The following is a 27,718-nucleotide window of genomic DNA, read 5'->3' on the forward strand; positions in this document are numbered from 1 at the left end:
CAACTTTGAGAGTTCCTTCTCTGCAGGAAGTGTGGGGAGGGCACAGAGAGTGTTGTGCAGGCTAGGAGTATCCAAGATGGTGGAGCCCATCTCTTGATTGTAACTACTATCCTTGGGCTTTCTAAACTACGCCTTTTCCATGTCTGTCTTACATCAAAGAGAGTCTGGTCATTACCTCCCTGGTGTGACTTCCCTACTGTACATGCTGGGTCTCCTTTAAAGCACTGGTTATCTCCTTACCCCCTGGAGACATATGATGCCCGTCACAGCAGAGAACAAAGGGAGCTTCTATGGCTGGACCCAACGGTTTTTTTTCTGGTGAAACACAGCCTCAGACAGTGATACACAAAACTCTGACAGTTGTATGAGTCACGAGAAACCAATTTGGCAACACAATGACATCAGACAGGGTTGTGGCAAGAAATAGCTGCATATCCTCAGAGGCCACTGTGTCAAACCAAATACAGCTTTATGTTGCAATTTTAGCAATGACCACTGAGCCTGTGGGATGTACAGTTATATATCATTTGGATCATGAGAGCCTGTTAAAGGCAGCAGATGGCTGGAATTAATTTAGAGTGCAGAACACTGTTTGTCTGGACTGTTCATGTTACTCAGTGGTTGCCATGTTGCCAAACTACATGGCAGTTGCTATTGTGTCAGTAGACAAGGCCCAGTTAAGAGAAGACAAGTGCACTAAACGTTTTCAGCATGATGCATTAAGAAAGTGAGGCCAGTTTAGTAGAGCGCAACGTCTCGGGATTTCCAACCGTGCAGATGGCACTCTGTCACACATATACATGGTGTCTGAATAGGCATAGTGGTCTCAGACTGCGGCACAGCATAGGCTATCTACATGCTTGGATTACTGTATGAATTGGAAAGAGTTCATAAGGAGGCGCTTAATGCTGTGATCCTAAACTCATACCCCCATATACATCCTTCTTATTGCTTAAAGTTTGCAACCCTACCACCCTTTGTCTCTCTGTGACCATCTTCCTTGCTTCCCATGTCTGAGAAAACTGAAAGTATAGCAAAATATGTAATAGGTTGAAGGTTTTAAATTAATCTTCAGCAATCTTCAGCAATAGCAGTGCTCTGGGCAACATTCCATATCAGTAGAAGCCATGTGTTATACAGCAACAAATCAACCACCAGTTAGCGCAGGGGTCCTCTTGTCCTCCAAACTCCAACCAACCATATCAACATTCCATATCACTGTTTCTTTTGGCTTGTCTGCGCCATTGAAGAAAGAGACCAGACATATGCAAATCAGTCTGGTACCGTGCCCAATCGGAGCAGCCCAGCTGAACTGCTAGGCCCTTTCCCATTTGCCCGTTCCAGCTATCACTTCTTTTGTTTTGCCAAAAACTGAAAGGCCAGTAGACAAGAGAAAAAAACACCAACATGATGTCCAGGTTGCATTTCTACCACCAGTTATGTTTGTCATAGAAAACGGTGTAAACATGTGAGAGGGGCTGCTAGATTATTGGCAAGGTCGGGAACTATCCCACCTCTCTGCATATCCTTCTAATTCTACCCTTAAAATCCTACACCTTTAACTGTAGTCATATTATTATATACCATAACATTGTGCAGAGCAGCCAAGGACCCACTCTTCTTGTTAAAGACTTTTATTTTTCCCTAAGACTAAGAGGGGTTTCCCTACCTGGAAATAATAAACAAAGGTACCTGTCAGGATGTCAATTAAACACAAGTCCACCTTAGTGTCAAAAGGTAATCTACTTCTGTCCCTAACACTAAGCGACAATAATTGTGCAAGGCTAGTTGTCTCAAAATAACACCAGTTTGTTGGCCCTCCAATCAACCGAAAGGTTCCCCGTTTCTCTGGTAATCAAAAGGAGATGCAAAGGTGAACATTTCAATACCAGAGTTACTTCAAAAGAATGAAATGCTCCAGCCATTTTTGTTGGCAGCAAGAGAGTGGTTTGTTTCTCTTAGTTCCCTCAGTAAACTCCAGCCGCTAGTTTCTCTTCTTTAATTCACTTCTCTTGACCCCACTATCCACCAAATACTGCGACGAGGAAGATGACTTGTAGTCATGTCAGTTTCTGTTCTTCTTATTCCTTAGGTTTACAAACTCCCACTGGGTCCTCCCTTATTCACGTGTCAAGATTGACTATCGTCCACTCGAATTATTGGGGCCAAGAAAAGGGGTTCTGCTGTCCGGTGTCTAAGTCCCATGTGCCCATCTCTACCCATTAACCCTGTTGTTGTCCCACTTGAGTTTAGGGGAGTCCATTTACACACGTAGATGGTCCTGATTTGCCCTAGCACTTTTCCACTCGCCCCTCCCTGTGACTCAATGCCACCTGGCCTTGTAGGATCACTGTCTCTGTCCTCCCTCTGTTCCCCCTCCCTGCCTCGTCGCGCCTTGAAACACTTGTGTATAGGCACGTTATAAATGCCATATTATATCATATCATATTGGTTTATGTGGTATGTAAGTGGTTAAAGAAGGGGAAACAACAATATGTTTATAGTCCTTTCCTGTCTGCACCATGTGGGAAGGGTTTCCTACAATAGAACCAGGGTCGATATATTCAGATTCATCACAATGCAAACATACATACATATCCCGGTGATCTTTACATGTTCATTGTAGTTACATAGACATATGTAAACACCAGGCGGTACCAGATTGGTCCCCTAATAGCAAATCTGGCCCCATGGCAAGGCTTGTGCTCCAGAACGGTACTTCGCAACATGCATCCTTGCTCTGGACCTGACTAGGCAACAATTGTCTTGGTAGAAGCAATGTCCTCCTGCCCGCCAATGGCTGAACCTCTGCAAGTGATTACTAACATTCCTGGCCAATGCTTACCTTCTGAAAGCTGAGTTCTCTTCACCATAAGCATCATGTCCTATGATTTTCCACCAGACCATCATCAGCGATTGGAATGAAGAGTTTGAATCTGTGGCTTGTGCTAACACTGGATGTCAGACCTTACTACATCAGTTTTCATTTTGTAAATCATATACTACGAAGCAGTTGCTGTGATTTATAGGTGCCTGCCTCCCAGGGCCAAAATAAAGGAACTACAGTGACTGCTTCTGGATGATATTGGATGTTGAGGCAGTTCACAGCCAATCACAGCAACTCAAATTCTATTGGGTAGTGAAAACCACATTGTGGCCACAGAGGTTGCATGAATAGCAAAGATATGTTTCAATGATTTGATAGATTCAGGAGAAATCTCATCTGAAATCTAGAGTCCCAAACGTATTTGAGGTACACGGGAAACCATAAGGATCCCAACTTTAATCTCCATCCAATTTACACCCACTTTGTAATTGCCCCTAATTACCTCCAAACCCCCACGCAAGAGATACAGGAGGATCAGCCCAGAGATCATGGATGAAGAATGGTTTTAAACATGTTCCATACAAAAGGCCATCGACCATATTCCCAAAGTAAACTAGTAGTCCACTCAAAGCCTGGCATAACGCCAGGAACAGCCGATGTCAATTGACTCTCTGATACTGAGAAATGCAGCATCTTATAGAGGTGTCCAACCACTTTATCAGACATTATTTTAAAAAAGTGGCTCTAGGTTTCATATTGCATTTCCATAGACATATGGGAAGCTGCATACGCAATATCTACCTATGGGCCTCATTATGTGATTGGCAGTAATTCAGTTGGAAATGTCACTTAACATTATCCCCAATCAGTCACGGGGGCATAGCAGGGTATTACAAGTGGTGCAAGGGCTGCATAGATCCTCATTTTTTGATTCAATTCGATAAAGCGTTATTTTGGTCTATAGACCATAAAAGCAATCTCACAAACATTTCATAATCACAAAAAATCAATCATATAGTACATTGTAAAATAATGAATATATACACAAGTAAAACACCATGCACGTATCCACAAGATTAAAAAGATAAGCAACATAATGAAGTGCATTGAACATTGCAGACAAAATTACCTAAAAAAAACAAGAATAAAAAAATTAAAATCAGACTTCTAAGGTCATCAAGCTCAGAAAGTGTTAAATACTGTTATTAGCAATTAAAGGGGCCTACATTACTTTAGACCCGGGTGATACTATCCTTCCTTCGTATCTTTTCGTGTTTCATTCTTTAATATTTGTCTCTCCACATCCACTTTTCCTACTGCGTTCAAGCATGCTATCATCATCCCTATTCTAAAAAAAACCTCAGCCAATCCTGTCGTTTTCTCTAATTTCCACTCTATTTCTCTTTTACCCTGTTTATCTAAGCTTCTGGAGTGCCTTGTCTATTCTCAGATCCCGTCTTTTGTGAATGAACTATCTCTTCTCTCTCGTTTTCAGTCTGGATTTTGTCCCCGTCACTCCACCGATACTATGTTAATGTGTGTGCTCAATTCTCTCCTGTCAGCTCACCACTCTAAACAGTATTCTTTTCTTATTCTCCCTGATTTATCTTTTGACACTGTTGATCACTCTTTGCTTCTTGACTCTCTCTCTTCTTTTGGTTTCAAGGGTTCTGTTCATTCCTGATTCTCCTCTTATCTTTCATACAGAACTTTTTCTGTTTCGTGGGGTGGACAGACTTTTTCACCCCTCCCTCTTGAGAACGGTGTTCCCCAAGGCTCTGTCTTGCGTCCTTTTCTATTCTCCCTTTATACTTCATTACTTGCTCCTGTGTTTACTATCTTTGGAATCTCTCATCACTTCTATGCTGACGACACACAACCTTTCCTATCCTTATCATCTTTTACACCTGAAATTCACCTCACTCTCACTTCTTGTCTTTCTGCCATTAAATCTTAGATGTCATTGCACTTTCTCACCATGAACGCCGGGAAAACTGAGGTACTATTCTTCCCTGCCAACTCTTTTTCTCCTCCACCGTCTATTTCCTTTCCACCCTCTACTCTATTTCCTCCATTGCGCAAAATCTTAGTCTTTATTTGGATTCGAATCTTTCTTTTACCCATCAAATTTCTCTCACAACCCGTTCCTCTCGTTCTCATCTGTATAATATTCGCAAAGTTCGCTCTTTTTCTTACCTTCCATGTGACTAAACTGCTTATTTCTTCCCTCATTTATTCTCGACTTTTCTATTGTTCTGCTACTCTGTTCGATCTCCCTTCCTCTCGTCTTGCTCCTTTAAAATCTGTATACACTGTTCTCTTCGTTTACTTTGTCTTTTCTCCTATTGTGATTCTATTTAAGCATCACTTGCATCTCTTGGATGGTTATCGTTTCATTCTCAACTTAAATTTAATTTTTCTTTGTCTAGTCTTTACATCTCTCTATGGGTTATCACCAGACTACCTTGCTGATCTGCTGTCCTTTTATACTCCTTCTTGACCTCTTTGTACTTCTTGCCTCTTTAAGTTGACTGTTCCTCGCCGACCCTGCGCTCAGTCTCGCTTTCGTTCATTCCAGCTTCTAGCTCCTCTTCATTGGATCATTCTTCCCCTATCTCTTCGATCTATCACTGTCCATTCTCTTTTTCGGGTCTCCTTGAAAAATCATCTTCCTCACTGTCCTTGATTGTTTGCTCTCAGAACTGATATTTGAGCCTCCCTATAGTCTCATAATTTTTGTACTGTTGTTTTAAATTTTGTACAGTGCTTTGTACAACAGCGCTATATAATCTTCAACAAAATACAAATACAAAATACTATATTCCGTTAAAACATCAGGCTCAAGTTTATGCAAAGAAGCAATAGCAGTTAATACTTCCCCTCAGGTTTGTGCAAAAATACTATGTCAATTAATACAGCGCAGACTTCCCCTCCATGCACAGGTCAGTTAGTTTACAATCGAGTGCACTGCCAGATCATCATTTGAGTTTACACACAATTGTAGCGAATTAATGATTCTGACAGCTCTCGTTCTAAATTACGTCTTCAAAAACCTCTTTCTGATTTCCAAGCAGTGGTGGCATAATAACAGAAAATGCATCACATTCTCAATGTCATTCTCGCAGGAAGGGCACATATTGGAGGCTTCGCTCTTCCATTCATGTAATAATTCAGCAAGTGGTAACATGCCCAGGCGTAGCTTGAGGTACAACGCCCTTGAAAATGTGGGAGATACAGCATCCAGGTACAGTTTATAACCAAGGCCTTGCTTCGTCTCCCAATATCTCGTTGCACCCTCACTTTGTCTAATAAAATTCTGTGCACTTCATCTTGTATAATGGCATTTTTGATAAGTGGTTTAAAACTACAGTCAATGTACTGGGGCTCAGTACAGCACTCCCGATGTCCTCTCATAGTGAAAGCTTCTTTTATGTATTTTAGCCAAGGTAGAAATTGACCACCTTCCCGCGATAAAATGTCTTCCAGGGCCGATCTGTAATTCGTTAAGTCAGGGGCGGACCAGACTCTGATCCAATAAAGTAGCGGTTTTGACTTGCAGATCGGTCCAACTCTCCGAAGATCAACCTCTAGGAATACTGGAATGGTAGGGGTATTTCTGTGGAGACCCAACACATTTTTCACAAATTTGTTTTCACTGGTTATTAGTTGATTACAGTTGGTTCCTCCCCATAATTCCGCCTCGTACAGAGCTGCTTGCCTCGCCTGGGCGGAGGAAGCCTCCAGAGACACTTTCACTGCCCCATTGCCATAATCACAGGCAAACCTAGCAATAGCTCGGCCATAGCGAGTAAGGGTAACCTGGCAAGACCATTTAGAATTTTCGGTGAATCTAACACCTAAATAGTCGTATTCACTGACTCATTAAGTATCAGATTTAGTTTGTGGTTCCCTTTGATTCCACTTTTCCTAAAAAACATAGTTTATTTTGTTTACATTGATAGAGAGCCCGTTTGCATGACACAACTCCTCAAATGCTAACAATTGATTTTTTTAAGCCAGATGGAGTCAAACATAAAAGTGCAGAATCATCTGCAAACATTAGAATTGGACACTTTTTCCACCTAAAACAGGTGCATCACAAGACGTGTCCATTTACCTGTGTATAATACCATTAATAAAAAGACAGAAGAGTTTGGGCGCCAGAACTCACCCTTCACTCTCATCTGAATAGGAACATTCTCAGTAATCCTACCATGAGCGCTCCAGCTGATTACAGCCTTGTTGCCTGTGTTTAAGCTTTGGCTTGCCCTAAGAAGGGCTGTGGGAATATTCATATCTAGTCGCACTTGCTCCACTATGCACTCCTTCTAAACTTTACAAGTGTTAAAGCTACAGACTTGTTACATGCAGTCAAATTTAAGGTGTGGGGGAGAGAAGGTCAACCCTGGCACATGGGTTGAAAAAACGGAACCAGAAAGTTCCCTGATAAGGAACTCCTGTTCCCCTCACACTGTCCTACTAATCCCAGGCAATATTCTTTTGAAAAATATTCTTTTGAAAGTCAAAGAATATTGCCTGGGATTACTTTGATTAAACAAGGAAGAACAATTATTGAACATTTTGATGTATTTCATCATGAAATATCATAGCGGCACATGTCATATGCTAACTATCTAATACATATTGGTGAAATACATATCCTTAAATGTTTGGCTCGCCCCAGAGCCTAGGACAGTGTGCGGGGGACGGGAGTTCACCATCAGGGAACTTTGTTGATTTCTGGAATATTCATATCTGTTAGGATGTTCCATAACCATTCTTTGAGTCTATAGGACTCCATGCAGATTTGAACAGAATTTCTGTGAGCGGTACTTCCGCTGTAGTATTTACATCGATTGTTGGCCTTAAAGTGGAGGATCTAACTCCAACACGATGCTGGAGGTAATCCTCCACTTCAGAGTCAAACTCGGAATGCAGCGGTGAGGTAAAGGCAGCGGTGATTCCATTGCCACCCAAAAAACGTACGCCAACGGAATCACTCATAATTAGGCCCGATATTTTTCCATTTACGTGTGTAAAGTTGTCTGTGCAGTGGGGTTTGAGCACACTCCCACTAAAACCGAGACCCTCCTCTTCTAACATACTCCCGACACAAGGAGCAAGACAGCCCTAAAACCCTGATGGGGTGAAAGATGTCACAGCTAATTTGACCAGACCACTAAATACATAAGGCTTATGCCGTACGTTTCTGAATGAGTGCATGCGGTTCATGGTTACATTTCAATGTATTGGTGAGTGTTGTGAAATATGAAATGAGTAACAAGGTATTTCAAAAGAGCACAATAGGAGTATTCCAGACCGGCCATCTAAGAACAATAGCCTTCTTTCGCAAAATAAGGTATGTGGTTATGCTAGGTTTTGGTAATATGCTTTATTCAGTAAGACAAGTGTACCATTCTTGTTATTTATGACTATAAAATGTACTTGAAGTGATCATTATAAATGAAGATCGTAACATTTTAAAAAAAGAGCCACTTTGCAATGTTAGTACAATTAAATCGTTTTCTTTTTTTTATTAGCTTCATTTGCAAAAAAATAACACCGATCTTTCAGGAAATATGTTTTTTTCTCTGGTTGCGTCGCTGTCAGCAAGAGTTGTGATTGTTCTTCCAAACGCACACCAGAGAACGCGATTCCAAACCGCAGAGAGAAAGAGAGAGGCAGAAGCATAGCTTGAGACAGAGAGAGACGTAGGCAGAGAGGAAGAGAGTGCAGCGAGAGAAAGAGTTACCTATTGGGGTTATGATACGCTGGGTGCAGGTAATTCTAAAGACCAGTCATAGATGTTTACACAAAAGCTAATGGAAGGCTCCTTTCTCCTCAGCTCATTAACGCAGTGAACACCTTGGACAGGGACGTTCTCAATCAACTGCACGTGCAGCTTATGGAAATGAGAAGCTGTAAAGGTTACAAACAGTGCAACCCAAGAACCAGAAACATTGACCTGGGTAAGTGACGCCCAGAGATGCATTCAGTTTACTTAAGCACCCAGAGGCGCTTCAATTGGATTGGCAGAAGCGTGCATCTTTCACAACGGCTACACCGCTAGCTTGATGAACCATAAATGTAACTGTTGTTTATGTTCGTTCACTTTTTGATAGACAAAATAACAAGGTGGGTAAAATAAAAAATACTTGCATAATGGTTTTAACATGAATACTGAATGTATTGAATTGCAACCAAAAATGGGTGTTTTTCCTTTGTTTCTCTTTCTCCTCTATTTCTTTGCTTTGCATATTTATTGCGGCCATAGGATATGCCGCTGCAGTGTTATACCAGTCTTTTTTTGATCGCATACTCACTTTATCTTAACATCGTGTATTATTTTGTGATTCACTGTTGCGCTTTTCCACACTCTGCACTTTAGTGTTCGCATGATGTGCCTTGTAGTGCAATGCTTGTTGTTTCGCTGGGCAAAGGGTACCCTTATCAAGGGATGTGTTCACCTCCCCAACAAGGCTGCCTTAGTTAAGGCAAAGTAGGCTTTAACATTCCAGTACATTCCTGAGAACCTCCTCCTGACCTATGAATGTCATGGGGGGATGGCGATCTGCGTGTAGTTTGGTTGCCAGATAAGTGTTAATGCGTAGCATCTTCAGATAATACCCATCATTGTAGGTGCACAGTTCAACTGTACACTTCCACTGTTACTTTTACCTTGTGTACTTTATGCAAGACTCAGGGTAAAGCAGAATGAAAATCCTAAATCATTGAGGAGCGCCCATGATAGAAAACGTTGCCCTTGTGGCATCCCCACACGTCCCCTTGCGTGTACGCAACAATCAGTCTTCACCATCATCGGGAAATGCAGTTGTGATGGGCACCAAGAAAATACCCAATACAAAAATGTTTCGCGGTGTGAGCTTTCAAAACTTGTTCCCTACCAGCTGACACTCAAAGGGTAAATATGCAGCAGGCGTTGTCTCAAAGGATAACGTAGCTGGCCCTCCAGTGCCCCTGAACAAGAAGTCGTGTGAGCAGTTCTGTGCTTGCCGCCTTTACTGTTCATCGTCTCTGAGCCTGATTGGCCATGAACAACAGTCGCTACGTCAGGGATCTGTCCTCAGAGTTCCAGGCAGTCCTACCTGCCAACAGGTCCTATGAGGGCCTTTACATGCAGCCACGTGATGTTTGGCTTTTTCCAGTATCACTATGGGCCTACACCTGGCTACATGCAAAGTGCTACTGACTAAACAGGCAACTGTGACCAGCATAACATAGGGATATTTAACAGCTATGTAAGAACAAGTGTATTCTGGTCAGGTTACATGATAGAAGACAGGTAGAGGTCATGTCACACAGCAAGTGGCAGAGGGAGAGTTTCTTATGAGGGAATAGACGCAAATGCAGCCCCTGGTCATGGTTTTGACTTCTCATTGCCAACTTGATTCTAAACAAGGTTTTTTCTGACTCCAACACGATGCTGGAGGTAATCCTCCACTTCAAAGTCAAACTCGGAATGCAGCGGTGAGGTAAAGGCAGCGGTAATTCCATTGCCACCCAAAAAACGTACGCCAACGGAATCCATATGGTCCATAATGTGGGGTTCCCCTTTAGTGTTAGGTTTAATAGGCCATCAGGACCAGCAGCTTTGGAGAGCTTGAGCTTTGTGATGCGCATGTCGATGTTATTCTAAGACAAATCTCGAGTACTTGGTTTATAACAGTCATAGATAAATGTCTCACAAACGCCACCAGGATCAGAGTAGATCTTGCCATAGAACTGTCTACAGATAATTTCTGTCAATTGTATTTGACCATGTTAAGACTCTAAATAGTTTTGAAAAGATAACCCCAAACAGAGTTCATTCCTCTCTCCATCAGTGAGTGTATCCACAAAACGTACAAGTTTCTGGTTAGATGTTTCAAGCACCTTAGGTCTCCATATAAGGTGCCTAACTGTGTTGTCAGTAGAAATGTCCTGTGAGCAATTCACGTTCTTCGTATAAGGGAACAAAAAAGAGCACACCAATGCTTTATGGGTGCTACATCTTTCCTGCAGCCAGTTAAACTCAGTGCAGGCGTCTCGAAGGGCCTGCAACAGAAATATGTAGTCAGTTATTGATACATGCTCACCTCTTTGCCAGGGTGTATTTGAGCTTATATCAGGGTTCGTTTCACTAGTAAGGCAGTGTAGGTTCCATGTCTCCATCAGATTATGCCAAAACTGTCACTTAGGGTCTGTTTTGTCAGGTCTTTTCTTGTACCCAAGCAAGAAGAAAGTTGCGGCAGCCACAATTTAAGTCGCCAGGCAGCATGAAGTAGTCTTTAGTACAATTACTTGCCCACTCTGTAATTAAAGTAGACAGTGTCTAAAAAAAAGAGAATTTTCTGTAAAGGATTCATTCCAATAAATGTTCACTGCTAGGACCTTCCCAATTTGAGGTGCCTGATCGCGGGTCCTGGATAATTCTAAAACCAAGAACCAGGCAATCCTCTGAAAGAACTTTTCCAGTGAGGCCTAGGTCCTTTCTTACTGCTATTGTAAGGCCCCCAAATGGGCATCCCCTCACCCCGTTCAATGCTGGCTGCATGGAAAGGGCATAGCCATCTAGTTTGGGTGCATCCCGAAGCCAGGTCATCTGTAATTTAATAAAGTGATAGTCCCTTAAAGTAACAATATCGTCTCAGTTGTAAAACATATGATTATACCCTATGCCTCAGCTGTGTGGATCGATAAGTTTCCATTTATTAGAGCCCCAGGTAGCCAGGACCAATCAACTGTATTACCACAAGATCCACAACTCCCACACCAGAAGAAATTGTATTCATCGAAATCCTAACATAGCATACATCATTTTTGAGTGCAGATGTAAATACACGCTGTCAGTCCTTTGCGAGTTGAAAAAAACTCGATTTGTTGGAAATCTTTAGACAGCAACAGTCTAAGGTTAGATGCTTCCGAGAATAAGCTTAGGATGTTTGATCTGTTCAAGATCACAGAGGACATTTTGGTTAAAATATACACCAGACCTAATTTATTTGAGGAATATTGTGACTTTGATATACCTTTCAGGTCTGTAAGTAACTTTGGTATTATTTCCTGGTCTTTACACACGTTTGGTCGTATCATTAATTGTTGAAAGAGAGGCTTAAATGTGGTGTCAATTTGATCAGGATCTTGCTTGTGGGTAACGGTAGTCCCCAAAATGGTACCCGCAGAGTTTTGAGTCAGGATTTTGGATTGATCAATCATTGATGTAATTGCCATTTCCAATGTTTGATGTTCATCTTTTCGAAGTGTAACATCTGTGTCTTTCGAAAAAAATCCATCAAAGATGCTTCCTTAGTTTCATTGAGTGTAGTGTCCCACCTTTTATTCAAGTAGGACTGTTAGCCCCATGTTGTGCTCCCTCAATTGGCAAACAAGTAGTACAGCTACGTTTTGCCTTTTTCCTTCCAGCCCACATGGTGCCCATTGCAACTTCTTGAAAATTAAGCTGCAAGGGTTCTGTACCCATCTCGTTTTGCGACGCATCACATGGTGACATCTTGATGGTCCTTAGACATTTACGTGTGCCCCGATTTTTTTCAACCGCTAATTCTTGATGGTCTTGTTGTTTTCAAATTCTTTTGAAGATTTACTTTTTTCACTTTCTTTTTGAGGTAAGGTCACTCGATAAGATCCCCCCAATAATTCCTTCATTAGTCATAGACTTCAATGAGGTGTCAATCTCTCTTTCTACACCACCTAAGTAATTTACAGAGGACACAGATGTTTGCCTCAGTGTAGGCTCGTTTAGATTGTGAGATTGAAGTACTTGGAGTGATGGCCCTGAGCAATCAATCACCATCTCTTCCCAATACATTTTGGCAGTTTGCTGGCTCTGGTTGATATTTTTTGCAAGTATGAAACCCTCCAAAAAGTGCTGTTTGCCATTTGTCCTAGCCAGGGTTGCTTTATTGTCTCGCATAACGTGGCTGATGTTATCGTACAGATGTACCAAAGAAATCGAAACATAATGGAGTGACCTTAGCATGTTGGCACCTATTTGTAGCTCCACCGGTAATAATGAGGGCCCAAGAATGCTCTGCAGGCTACTATCATCGTCTTTAGTAGAGCCCTGTAATGAGGGGGAGCTCAACGAGTAACTATCCCTTAATAACTGGGATAGTATTACTCACGTCGGAGGAGAGGTTACATCGCAAGCCAATAAGCTTCTCAGATTGCATGACTCCCGTTTCTTCCGCAGCATTTAAGGAAGAAAGTAGGTTCAAGACACTGTCCTTAGATTTAACAGGACCCAGGATAGGTGGTTCTTCTTGGGCAAATTCAGAAGCGTTTGGAAATTGATGACGTGTTAATCAGGTGCGTGTTTTGGGTTAGGGACTCATAGTACCTGATGGTTTCTGTTAACGTTTGGTCCGTTACTACATCAACCAGAGTGTGGTGGAAGAAGGCAGTTATGGCAGGTGTGCCGTAATATCCACCTAGTTTAGGTGTTTGCTTTGGTGTCTGCATGCGAGTAGTAGGGTTGGTAGTCCCAGTCAGTTTTTCTGGGGTGGGATTTCACTTTTTCATGTTCAAGGTAGTGGGGGCTTTGGGTCAGTCTTGCCACATAGGGCATACATTCCTCAAATAATATAGAGGGCTAAACAACTGCAAGGTTAGATTGCCATGAATATTACGGTGAACAAGGAAGGCCCCTTCCGCCCCTGACTGCTGTGACTGCACCCATCTGCAAGCACTCCACTGTGGTGCTCCGCACTGTGCAGCAACTTTTAGACACAAATGTGTGTCACTCAAAAAGCAGTCATCCGGCAACAACTCAACTCTGCTGTAACTGCACTCTTCTGCAAGCACTCCGCTGGCACAAATATCTTGAAGTTGGCGGAGGTGCCTTATTTGTTAATGGCTAAAAGTAGAATGAGATCAGCAATGACAGAGACATACCCTGATGGGGGGACCAGTACCAGTATGATATCATACATTGCCACTGCGTTTGTCCTGCAAAATGTTGCCATAATCACTTCCAGTGTATATTGTAGTTATGATAAGGAAAATGCTCCTGTCTTGCTGGGCAAAGAGCATTATCAAAACCTAGACTAACCATATAGGTTATTTCTGATGTAAAGTTATCATTCTAACATGGACATATCCCTCTGAGAAAAGGGGAGGGGACAAGTAGCACCAAGGAGGGCTCCTAGAAGCTTTGCATATCATCAAATGGTATTTTTTGGAAAATAATATAGAGAACAGATTTTGACAAATATGTCTGTGATGAAAGAGTTGTATGCTTGAATCACTAAGTATACAATGCAAAGTGGGATTCGTTCTCATTTTATTTTTTACAACACTCACCATAACATTAAAGGGTTTGCAAGCATAAATACTCATGCAGATATGTGCAGGGCTTGTATGTGAGGATTTACTGTGACATCTGTCCCTCTAAGGTGTTTACTCCTCCCAGAACTGGGAGACTTACACCACTTTAGAAAAGGAGGCGCATGCCCAGTTCGAAATGCATAGAAAGCCTTAGATAATTACTTTCATAGGTGTGCATGGAACAACCACCTTACCTTTTGGTACCTAACCCTGAATGGGCAAATTACTTAACTCAGCAAAACAGGGTGGAAATCTGGATTTCAATTAGGCTACCCAACGCTGTCTTTATGTTGCAATTTTCCGCAACACTCAGATTGAATTGGTTTATTCCCCCCATTAACAATAAGACTAATAACACGCAAAAAGTCATGTTTTCAATAAAGATTGGTAAAATAAGAGAGGGTTAATGGCCCATCATTACGGGTTGAAGTATTGTTATGTCATTCCTGTAATTTTATCAGTTATCAGGGTAAGTTATCTTATTATTTCTGTCACAAACTACATGAAAATGTGGATAATGGCACCCAATAAAGCTGAACTTGTGCAGAAACAGCTTACTGAAAAATGTGAATCTAATGGGAGTTTGTGTGTGGTGCCTGCTATTAAGGGGCCAAACATGTCTTGTGTAGAATACCATGGCAATTTAAAACTGAGCCAGCAATATAGGGGTTGTCTATAGCAAGAGAATGACTTGTCTTGTTTGTTGTCAATAGGGTACTTTATTTGCTCAATAACAGAAATGTATGTTGGTAGAGTTTGATAAACAACTGTAAGACTCTGCATTCAGAAGTAATATTCAATTTGTTTTTTTCTTGTGATTTTTTTCATAGGTGTTAAAGATGGGGGAAGTTATGAGCAATACAGGTACATCCTTTTCTTTGTTACACATGTGATATGTATTCCAAGACCTTATTTTACGTTAAAACAAAAGTCAATTTGGCCTTTCAACGACTAGTGCATTGATTCTAATGGCCACTAAAGGTGAATCAGAAGATGCATGGCTCCCCAAACCATCATATATATATATATATATATATATATATATATATATATATATATATATATATATATATATATATATATATTTTCAATCAAAGGTCTATACCTATATATATATAGGTATTGATTGAACATTCCTTTCCTGTTAATCACATTCACACCCCTCTTAAGAATGTAGCCTATCCTTGGCTCACATTACCACAAAAGGCGAAGGAGGTAGATCTCCTAAATGGGCCTGTTTTGTCTTTATTATTGAGATCACTATTGGTCTGCAGAGGTTTGGGGGATGAGTAGGGGTTTAACCACTACTCATCCCTATACTCCTGCATAGCAGAAGTCATTTTGTCACCCCGTCATTTAGCATTTTTCTCTTTAAATGTCTCTATGCATCGTCTTTATTTCACCAGCTGGTGAATATTAAGACATGTTTATTTTGTGCAAATTAGGCCAGCTAAAGTAGATTTGTTTATAAACATGTTTCATTTAGTGTTTCCACTGCAATCAACATATGCATGTTTTCTTTTGGTGTTCTTGTTTTTAGTATTTAACACTAACTGTATTTAATTGATTTGGTTTACAGGCTTTCTTTCCATTCTGCCCATTTCCCTCCAAAGACAGTGACTTAGCTAGTCGCTATGTTTAATGTTGCAGCGCACATGTATTATTTTTTAATAAGATCAGTCAATTCTGTTTAATTAACACCAACATTTTGAAGGTTTTGGGTTTCACCAATATATGTTGATCTTCGGCATAGAAAGCTAGCAACAAAGTGAAAGTAGGAGTTCTCATAAGAAGCAGGTGACCTTTCACAAGAACTACCATATCCGAAATGAACTGAATTGTGTTGATGCAAAAGTCTTGGCAGCACAATGTTTATGTTGTAAGAGAAGAATGTACAGATGTTTTTAAAACCTGTACTCTGGACGATGGCTGATAGTAGTTCAGCTAGTCAGTGTCAACCAATGGATCATTGGTATTATTTCTCAATTAGAGGCAACACAACTGTGAGTCACTCTTCATGAATTAATTGGCATTTCACTAAACTACTAGGTTTTGTACCTGCCCCAGATAGGCAGTGTATGCGTCAATGTGCATATACACTGTGTTATAGCCAACAGGACTTCTGTATGCCATCTTATGAACTCTAAGGGCGCGGCTAAAATATGTAAAGCACATACCAATCAGCCATTTGAAATCTAAAAAGTAAATGATATCTGTTACACTTGAACCAGATAACATGGGCAACTATTGCCCAATCATGCATCGATCCTTCCATGGCAAAGTGATTGCGAAGACTCTTGCCATCCTGTTGCATGAAATTATCACTCAGTACAATCTTCTACAGGAGTACCAATCTGGTTTCTGACTATGATGCGGCACAGAGACCACCACCGTCCAAGGCATCGATGACACTCGGTGCATCATTCACAAAGGGGACGCCTACTTACGTGTCCCCCTCAGCCTATTTCCTGCCTTTGATACAATTGACCATAAAGGATGAAGCCATCCTTGACATCCTCTACACGCGCATGGGCTTCAACAGAACAGCCCTGCAGTGGTTTACCTCATATCTCTCCAACAGAGACCAACTCGTCCAGGTGGGTTCAGTCTGATTCCAGCCCCACCCAGTAACCTTTTCAACAAGGCTCCATCCTCTCACCTGTCATCTTCAATCTCTACATGAAACCTCGGGGGCAACACCTCACCAACACTGATATCAAGATACATCAATATGCAGATAGAACACAACTTTACCCTAAGATGAATTGTACTGACAAAATCCATTAACTCAACCACTGTCTGTCCCTCATACAAGCATGGATGTCAAGAGCCTACCACAAGCTGAACCCTGAAAAGAATGAATTTGTTCCCCGGCGAAGCCCACCAAGCATGCCCAAGTCCGATTTTATGCCTGATATGAAGCTGAATACATTCATGCCTCAGTGCCAAATCTCTCAGGTTTACTATCTAATGTGACCTTCCATTCAAGACAATCATTGTCAAGGGGACTGAATCAACACAGTACCGGCTTGAACTCCTCCACAAATTCAAGCCTTTTATCCCTGCTCCAAGTTTCAGAACAGTTGTCCAAGCCCTGGCTTTTTCCCACCTGGACGGTGGCAACTCCCTACTCACAGGTGCTCCAGATACCACCTTCTTCCATCTGAAAGCTGTCCAGTATACTGGAGCAGACCTCTCAGGACAAAGAAAATTAGACCGTATCACCTCCATCCTCAAGGGGCTACACTGGCTACCCCATCCAGCACACAACATGTTCAAGACAGTCTGCATCACCTACAAAGCAGTCACAACTGAAATACTGCTCTACTTGGCTGAGAAACATACCATCTCTGGAGGCCGGAGCACCACCAGAAGCCAAAACATTGCCAGTCTGGAAATAAGAAACACAAGACGGAAAAAACAGGAAACAGCCCTATTCCTGCTATGCACCTTGTCTCTGGAATAAGTCAGCAAGGCATAAAAGACTGGGCCCTTCCATCGTATTCTTCAGGAAGGACCAGAAGACCCTGGTCTTGAAAGAACATTTCACCAATCTCTGACAGCTCCACTCCAACCATTCTCCTCCTCTGGAGTTCCCTCCCTCCCCTGCTCCTCCTACCCAAACCCACTCCTCTAACCCATGAACCCTACTTCTAAACCCTGGGTGGGACACCTTTGTACAGTTCTCTGTTGCTCCTCAGCTAGGTTTGGGCTTTGTAAATCCCAGGCATATACACATACATAACTTAACAGCTGTGGGGTTTCATGCGAGAATGGCATTTTTGGTAGTATCTAGAGCCAGTGCAACAGATAATATGATTTATATTTTAAAAAACACCATCTATATTCTAAACTGCAATCATACTTAAAAAGATAATGTAGTTTGATAAAAGTGAGAACAGTATTGTTGTGCCTTTTCAATGTATTTAGCATCAGAGGCTCTATCATAGTAACTGTGTTCACACTACATGGTCTGCTATGTTGATTTTCATTGTTTCCCATTTGGAGTGACATAGAGCACGGGAATCCAGGTGGTTTTTGGGTTCCATGCCTTTCACTGCCCCAGCCAGGAAACTAGCAGTAATGGCAGCGATTCATGTTCCCACATGGCAGCTGTCATTATAATCAATCCCTATGGATTCCGCCTGCTTTTTATTGATGTAAAAATCTACCAGCCATCCCTACGGATTCAAGCCTCTCACCCACCTCAAAATTAGATGTGGCAGAGACACTGTGGATTTCCCCTCACAAAGAGGGGAAACGCGCAGTGTATTTTCCTCTGCATGGCCCGCTCCATCAAAGTAACCTGTTCTAAAATGGCGCAGATCAGACATTACAATCAATCCCCTTGGATTCCGCCTGTTTTTTTATTGATGTAAAAATCTACCAGCTGTCCCTACAGATTCAAGCCTCTCACCCACCTCAAAATTAGATGTGGCAGAGACACTGTGGATTTCCCCTCACGAAGAGGGGAAATGCCCAGAGTGCATTTTCCTCTGCGTGGCCCGCTCCATCAAAGTAACCTGTTCTAAAATGGCGCAGAGCAGACATTATAATCAATCCCTTTGGATTCCGCCTGTTTTTTTTATTGATGTAAAAATCTACCAGCTATCCGTACAGATTCAAGACTCTCACACACCTCAAAATTAGATGCGGCAGAGACACTGTGGATTTCCCCTTGCGAAGAGGGGAAACACAGAGTGTATTTTCCTCTGCGTGACCCGCTCCATCAAAGTGACCTTTTATAAAATGGCGCAGATCACAAAACATGCAGAGTGCTTATCTCTGTGTGTTTTAGCTATCCGGGCAAGTTTGTGCCTTAAGAAAAAGGAGGCAACAACCAAATTAAGAAACATTCCTTTCAAAAACATACAACCTCAGATTATGTAGCTCCTCTCTGCAACCCTTTAATGATGGATTCAAGCCCAGAATAAGAGTTCAGGCAGAAAATGTCAGTGCGTGTAACATCACTGGAAAATATTAACTTTTTGCTTCTGAGATGACGCTCAAAATGTCCGGATATTTTTATAATCCAAGGGACTGATACTTTAAATTAATATTTTCATATGATATTCATGAATAAAGTGAAATAACGTGCACAATCAGCACACTGTTGGCAAATGTCAGGTCACTATGTCAAAATGAAGGGCATAACTCATTAAAATGTGCTGTGTGCCACGCTAAACTGCCCCACAAATGGGGCAAATAGAAGTAATTGGTTAAAGGTACTGTCAGGCACATGGTCACACTTTTGGGAGGTTATATTTAACAGCATGAAGGTCCATGTGGTGTCTGACTATATACATGACGACAGCGCCAGGCATTTTTCACGGACTGTTGCACCAACCGATCAGTGGTCGGTCGGCCGGTCGGTCGGTGCAAATGTCGTCTCAGGATACCATGGCGCCTGGTGCATACGTCTCACATGCTTCTGCTCTTTGCTCCGTTCTTCTTCTTGGTGATGGTTAACATTGTCTTCCTCTTTGCTGCTTGACAATTAGGCAGTTCCAACGCCGGAAGTGGCCAAAAATGAAGAAGCCTGCTTCCAAGTCGCTGTGAGTTGGGAGCACTTTCAGAAACCATGCCTGCTTTGACTTAACATGTCTTCTTTTTTTCTTTATTGCATGCAGCCTATTTCTTCGATTTTTGTTTTCTGCTTCACTAATGTATATCATTTTTATTCTACTCCACTAATAACGACGTTTGTGCGAGGCTGGCCATCCCTCAGCTGCTTTAAGGAAGTGCTCTTGTACCTCTTGCATTAATTCTATTGATTCGCTTGCCAGTACAATTTATAAACTTGTTCTCTCAGATTTAAGGCAAGGTTTGGGGGCTCAAGTACTAGGACATCTCTGGGCCTTGTGTGAACTAGGTCATATTATTTGTATAACTTAACAACATTTGCTTTCGAGATTATTGGACGGAATATGGCAGTACTAAGGCTTGATGATTAGAAGAATGCGGCATTGGGCTGATGCCATGAACGATGGCGGCGAGCTATCAGTATCCATGAGAAGGCTGCATGTTCAGTTTTGGTAACTCAGACCCTGCAATGCAAATTTGTTATTACTGCCAAAACAAAATTAATTTTCAAAAGTTTACACAAATACAAGTGCCCCCCACCCCCTTAAAGCAGCAGTGATGGCTCTTTGTTAGAATAACTTGTTTGTTACAGTGGTGGTGTTTTGTCCATTTTACTCTTATTTTCTAATGGTGTGATTCTGTGTTAAATCCTTGGAATGTTGGCATGTTCAGACATTGATGTGTATTTGACACAGTTTTCCTTAAATACATGTTGGGCTCGAGTTACAAACCAGGAGGCGGTCGTCTCAGATGTGCTCCTGTTTCTTTGCGCCACATTCGCAAAACGTTATAGGTAGCACATCTGCAAATGCCGGGGGCGTCTCTGAAATGTCCTTTGCTCGTGAGATGTTCTAAGCAACTCCAGATGTGCTTCACTTTTAGGCTTTGTGACTCGGGCATAAGGTAACTGGGGCAAACCGGAGATGCTCACAGCCATCTCCACTTTTCCTCCAAAGACAATCTTTGGGAATCAAGTCCTTTGTAAGTAGGACATGATATGGTGTATATCATTTTTGGACACTGTAATTTTGGCAGTTGCACTGCAGTCAATGCACAGGCAGAGGGCAATAATGGCTAGTGTAGGTTATTTGTCCCAACATTCCAATGTTTCTCCTTTGTTCGTCCTAGTTTTAAACAGAACATTGAACCCCTATTGGGTGGAATATTCCGGTAGCAATAATAAACTCCTCCTCATACCCTTACCAGCTGGCAACATTCCCAGGTCCTTGTTAAATGCTCTTGCTTCAATTGGGCCTTTAATTTTGGCTGAGGGCCATTACCTACTGGTAATGCACTCCCAATGTGTCATTATTACTTAAATAATGCCCTACCTCCCTGAGGGGTAGATAGCAAGACAGAAAATAAGTTATACCGTGACTGAAATTATCTAAATGTCAGGAAGTGGGCACTTTGTGATTGTGGTGTTAGGAGGGCTTGGGGTTCATGGGCCTATTCGTCTGTCCTGTTGGAGGGTGTTTATGAAAACAGTGGTCTTTAAGTCAAGGAATATTCCAGTGGAGTGGTCCAAAAATGTATAGAATCAGAGCAACATACACAGTTATGTAGGGTTGCAAGGTACCTAATCCTTTGTGAGCTAGAGGATTGTAGCATAAGGAGGAGTCGTGCAAGATTGTGGACACATTTGAAGTCTAGGGTAAGGGCCTAAGAAGATGCCCAGTTTTACGTCATCATGCACCAAGACTGTGGTCAGTGATTGGAGGTGAGGGTGATTGATTCAGAAAGGTAAAATATGGGGTTGCCTCACATCTAAGGACTCATCAGGTCCAATTCACAAGGATTTACAGTGGAGCAAGTCAGAGCGGCCCATGAGCATCTGTCATTTTCTCCTGATACCTTACACCTGATTTACAAAAGCCTACAACTGGAGAAAATCTCAATATGCTTCGGGACTCTCTGCGATGCACTTGAGCAAATCTGAGTGAATAACATTTGCAAGCGATCATTTCAGAGATGCCCCAACCTCTCCAGATTTGCTCCAGGTTTCCTTGTTGTGAATCCGGTATAAGAGAGCATATGCCAATCAGAGCTGCTCAAAAGGCATCTCTGAATTGCACCAGTGAATATCTCTGGTGTCAGGCCGAATGACTTTAGAGAAAGGAAAAGACTATGGAAAGGTTGAAATGAATCTAGAAAGAGACGAACCAAAATAGCAGAAGTTGCGCTATGTAAGGATCTGTTAACTTACATTAAGAGAAGGCTGGTGTAGTAATAATGCTTACTGAAGACTGGCATATTGATGGGACATATAGTGAGGTAAGATGGCTAGCAAGTGGGTTGTGGTATGCAGCTGCGACTGATTAAGAAACATTCCTAATGGACAGAGCTTTCTGTAAAGTGAGCATTCACAAGGTGCTCTTACAATAATGTATGCTCTTCCTGTTTTACAGCTGGGGTTGAAAAGTAACAGAACCGAACCCACAGCTGTCCGGACCATAGGAATAATAATATAATAACATCATACTCTTGGGGGTATTTCATGCCAGTTTCCTCCACCTACTAAGCACACTACTTCATTTATCAATCTTGGAAGGGGCTGAGTCAACCATGCCAGGATTCAAACCTGCGACGGCATGCTGGACCTGTGTCAAAGACAAGCACTTAATGCATGAGCTTTCGACTCTGAAAGACGATTGCCCCAACATGGAGATTAGGCAGGCATAGAACAGTTATACAATCACTGCTCCACAATCTGTTTGCAAGTATGTGAAGTGTACTGTGGTAGCTCCTGACAGCCAGAAGCTGTCTCAGAGGTTCTACGTGACATAACCCAAATGGGGAGTGTTCCAAAATGTACCCATGTGTAAAAAATATTACCAAAATTGTAGAAAGAATATTAAAGAAAAATGCTTTTTTCCATGTGTAAATTGTAATAATAAAGAATTTAGAAAGTACACAGAGTGATGAAGAAGTAACTACTGTGCTACCATATAACTCTCATTTTTTCATTATTAATGACAAAACATCCTTAAAAAATACTCTCGATGTTGGGACCATTGAAAATATTGTATGATTTGTTTTTGTTTAGTCCATCGCTGGAATTTCAATCTGGAGGCCGTTAAAAAAAAAATCTTTTGAGGTTTGCAATAGTTTGCCTAAATGGTCATTCCTCCAAATCCCCCCATGGAGCCGTATGAACTCCATGTATGGAGACTAAGACCACCTTACCACCACTTGGGATCCGGTGGTAATTCTGCCAGACTGAATGCCATTAACGGTAAACAAGCAGTTACTGTCAAACTTGTAATGATACCTTAATGTACTTTTGGCAACGCATTGTTGTATGAATTTAAGAACATTGATCAAGAATTAATGATGTACAAATCTTCTTTGACAGAGGCCAACTTTGGGAAGGATGGGAAGGCTAAACACCTCGAATTGATGGACCTCAACAAGATCAACTGGCCAGAACTTGAATCTTTATACAAACTGGAGGAGAACTTGTCTGATTTAAGAAAGCGATATAATTACAGCCTGAAGGATGGATGAACTTTGAGACTGGAGTAGATAGAAATTTGGCACTGTTAAGTATTGAAATAGACACCATGAATATTTTTGACTAACGTCCAGTAGATGTTTCTTTCTAAAAGCCCTCTTTAACACCTGCTTTTATACCTCACTTGCCTCACGCAGCATTGCTCTTCAAGGCAACACCACTAACATTCTTCACAACGCTCAGAGAGCGAGCATCATGGTATTTTCTACAGAGTTTCAATCAAATCCCGATGGGGCAAAGAGCACATGTGTTCCTTCATTGATAGCCATGTGAAAAATGTATTCAATGTCATCAATATCAACAGCCGCAAGTATCGACAGAAACAATCCATGTGTACATAGCATTCAAGGCTCAAGAATTAAGGCTGTTTTTGCTTACAGCCATTTTGAAGATTGCTTGGAAGAACTTGATATTAAGGGACCAAGAATTGCAATGAATGGGAATGAAGGCCTTGACTGCGCTCATGATCAAGGGTATATTTTAGCTCTGGTGTCCTCAGAGATTATCATTGTAATGCAGTTTGTACTCGTCCGTCCGCTTGAAATCAGTATCAAGAGGGTAGACCCTCTTGACTAATGAAAAGCCAGCTTGTGTAGATGTCTTGTAAATACCCATCTAGCTTCCATTATTAAGAAGTTCCTTGAAGTTGAGAATGTTGTCAATAAAATTGGAATGGCCAAGTATTTTCAAGGTTACACACACAAAGTATTTTACAGCATACACATTTTTTAAAGCACCACATTTAGATTTAAAAATTAAAAGTAGTCTTGTTTTTATGAGTCAACATTTGTATCACTAAAGTGTCCGATTGCCTTCCATTTAGAAATTCAGACAAAATAATGTTGGCTGGTGGGCTAGTCTTTACAATCATGAAAAGAATAAAACTTTTTTCTTTACTCCTACGGTCATTAAAACTCGGTTTATTGCATTCTTAGAGGTGGCAAGTAAATTTAAACCGAAATCAGTGTACTAACGGTTCAGAGCTGGGGACATCTTATTTGTACATAACGATGCATATTTTTCCAGGAAGAAATGACACATGGGGGCTCATTGTCAGATAACTGATATGACCAAATGGGAGGGAAAGCCCAACAGACCTCGCCTCCGGGTAATCAAGAAACAGAAAATGCACTCTGAGCATCTGGTTGTGTCATTTTAATCGCCATGAGAGATACATAAGCCGGGGTTAAATTGTGTCTCACAAAAGGGATGTGCAACATTTGGCTCTCCAGATATTCTTTACTACAAGTACATTAGCCCTGGCCAGCATGGTTAGTGGTGATGGGTCATGGGAGTCGTAGTCCAAAACATCTGAAGAGCTGCAGGTTACAAACCCGTGTGACTAATGTTTATAAGGATCTAGAAGTAGCAACTGAGCAGAACACAGAGGAAACCTTTGCAACTACGTGCTTGTGCAAGAGCTGGTGACTTTGAAATCTCATTCACGGTCAAGCTTTAGCTTTCCCATTAGAGAAAGTGAGCCATTGTCAGCTGTAATGCAAACCCCTAGTCAGAAACTGAGAGGAGAATCCCTGCAAGAGGGTAGAGAAATCAAATCATCATGTAAAAAAAAGAAGAAAATCAGCCAAGGAGAGGAAGAGAATGAGCAAAGACAAACCAGCATTCAAAGGCCTGTGAGAAGGCCCAGGTTCTAAGCTTGTGAAGAAATAAAGGAATATGAGTGACAAAGATCAAGAGGCAGAGCTTTCCAAAGAGAGTGGGGCAAGACTGAGAAATCCCAACCCGATTTTCACATGGAGCCTCACACTGGAAGAGCAGAGACTTCCAGTATGAACGTAGGGAGTGATTCACTTGCGGAGAAAAGAAGGCACAGGGCCACTGAGACAACTAAAATGAATGCACATTGTTTTAAAATACACGAGTTGCTTAATCCGTAACCAGTGTACTTTCACAGGGAAGCAGAACATTGGGAGGCTGGTGAACACCACATATGTGATGAACAGCAGAATGTTGGTGAATTTGGAGACATCCAAGCTCACTAGCAGGGATACCAAGATATAGAGAGTCTTAATAACCAAAATATCACTGGATAGGGGCTGAAGAGGCAGGGATCTGTTAGAAAGGAAAGAAAAGGCAACATTTGCCAAAGAATACTCATTTGATAGCTGATACTTAATGGCAGAAGAAAAGTACGTCAATCATCCATTTTAAATCAGTTTTTTTTACAGTAGATACAGAAATAAGACGGGTTCCCAGAGAATAAGGAGCACTATAGGTTAGCATAGCCACTAAAGGCAATCCATTTTTATCAGAGTTAAGTCTAATAGAGTTCATATTCATCAAAGAGGATATAGCCATCAATCAGGACTACAACCGAGAAGTGGCACCTAAGTCCTTGTCAAGATGTGTCCTAAGCATGCGTACACAAAAAGAAATCAAATTAGGCTACAGGAGAAGCCAAAGAGTTTGGGTTTGAAAAAAAATGAATAGTGGAAGGAACCTTGAAGAAGACCACATGTGAGAAGGAGGAAAGAGGAAGAAAACGTGTCAGACTGATTTTTACCATTTGGAGAGAGAAGAGGGCAGCCATGCAAGAACAGTGCCAGTGAAACCCTGACAGTAAAGGCAGTTAATGAGGAAGCTCTGGTCTTCGTTATCAAAAGAGTGAGATAAATCCAGCACCACAAGACCAATGACTCCTCCCCGTCAGCATCATCCAATATCATAAAGGAAGCCAAGCAGAGCAAATGCTATGCTGAGCCCAGAGCAAAACCCAACATGGAAAGGATGGACAATATCCTGACTCTCGGCTGAAGTTAAGGTTTGAGTTCCTACAACATTCTCCAAGAGCTTAGTGGGGAAAGTGAGAAGATAAATAGGATGATCATTTGAAGAGATACTTGGGCCATGTATAGGTTTCTTCAAGTGTGGAGAAACGACAGCCTTTTCAAAAGAGTCAGGCACAATACCTGAGGACAGAGCTATTGTTCGCTGGAAGAAGAGCCTCACAGACAATATTTGGCAAGCATTTGAGGATTTTTACCTGACCAGAGTGAACAGGGGACCCACATTTAGTTTTTAGAAATGAACCTGAAAGAGTGCTAACATCAACAGGACAAAACCAAACAATTGGGGATGGAAGGGTGTTGAGAAAGAAGCAGGCAGAGAATAGGAAAGGGAGACTGACACAGACAATGAAAAGAGCGCATTACTAGTATGATTGCAAGACTCTTTATCCTAGAAAAAAGCAGCGCCGCCCACATACAGACCCACAGCAATGAGACACTCCAGAGCCTGTGTGCCTGGGGACTACGTGGTTCCGTGAATGTGTAGACGGAGGAGCTTACTGCTCGAAACCAGCAGCTGGTGCTTGCGCTAGCCAAGCGCAAAATACCGAAGATAACACAGTGATACTAGGCGATGAGGAGCACTACCGTTTCAGCAAGTAATGTTTTCTCATTAGTGGATTCCTTTGCAAAGTGTTCCCTCCAGCGGTTCCATAAATGTGTATGATCCTTGGTGAAGTGCACAGACGCAGGTTTTGCCAAATGGCGAAATATGATGTTTGCAGGAGGCTTGCATCTGAATTTGACTAGGTGGGGCAATTGGGTGACTCTATTTTCTTCCACATTTCAAATGTTCATGTCAATCATGCACCGAATGAGCAGTTATCTCGTTCTAAGGAAAATTGTTCACTTTTCTTACAACACTTTGATCCATCAGAAGAGATGTATGTGGTTCTGCTCAGAGTAATCTGAGCGACTTTGACGTGGCAGAAAAGACCACTCCAGAAATGTAGAACTATTGAATAACTGTGTTTTTTTAACTCCTTTCCAACTTTATTAATTCTCAAAGGGCCCTATTCTGGCACAATTAAGATACCAAAACAGTGATGTTCGCAGCACTAGGACTCCAGCTCCTTCCACTCTACGAGCACTTGAAATATTTTTTTTTATATTAAATGCAATATGGTTGTCAACTGCAACCTTACACATAAGAACAATTACATAATACACATACATACTATAAAACGTAATAAAAGCTACATTGCATAAAACTATTAACACCCTAATCAATACGGACTATACAAAAATAAACTATCAATAATTTCCTTCTCTTTCATTACTTCTTGGGAGATAAAAATTGTTAAAACCAAAATTACCAATTAATGGTCACCAGATTAATTTTAGCATAAAATATCAAAACCACGATTGTTAAACCATGCCTACTAGCAATCCTTTCCTCAAAACAGTCCCTGTACAGCCAGCGCACATTAGTTACAAAATGATTGAACAACTCAATTTGGATGTCGTGAAGGCCGGCATTTAAATATGAGGTATTTCAGTGTTTGCAGTTCTCCCTCGAAAACACAAATGTTGCATTCTCCAGAGGTCTCCCCATGTTTTAGATCGCTTTGACTGAATCTCTTATGTTTATACAATATTCAGTGTAAAGTGAAGAAATACGTTTCTCTAATACATATTCGC

At 41.5% G+C, this 27,718-nt stretch overlaps 1 protein-coding gene across 3 annotated transcripts in view; it reads left to right on the forward strand.

Moving 5' to 3' along the window:
- The window catches only part of SULF2 (sulfatase 2), a 747,920-nt gene extending 723,754 nt beyond the window's left edge, over positions 1-24,166 (forward strand). The window contains exons 18-21 of one of the 3 annotated variants that reach the window (XM_069651282.1): positions 8,673-8,796; positions 15,004-15,037; positions 19,675-19,728; positions 23,112-24,166. In XM_069651282.1, the coding sequence (XP_069507383.1) occupies positions 8,673-8,796; positions 15,004-15,037; positions 19,675-19,728; positions 23,112-23,142 (243 nt within the window). In that variant the 3' untranslated portion in view covers positions 23,143-24,166. The remainder of the gene's footprint in view (positions 1-8,672; positions 8,797-15,003; positions 15,038-19,674; positions 19,729-23,111) is intronic. The other 2 variants (XM_069651283.1, XM_069651284.1) reach the window with 2 other exon arrangements.
- The last annotated feature ends 3,552 nt before the right edge of the window (positions 24,167-27,718 follow it).

Source organism: Ambystoma mexicanum, chromosome 3p, assembly GCF_040938575.1.
Source record: "Ambystoma mexicanum isolate Mex_15411 chromosome 3p, UKY_AmexF1_1, whole genome shotgun sequence".
NCBI lineage: Eukaryota > Metazoa > Chordata > Amphibia > Caudata > Ambystomatidae > Ambystoma > Ambystoma mexicanum.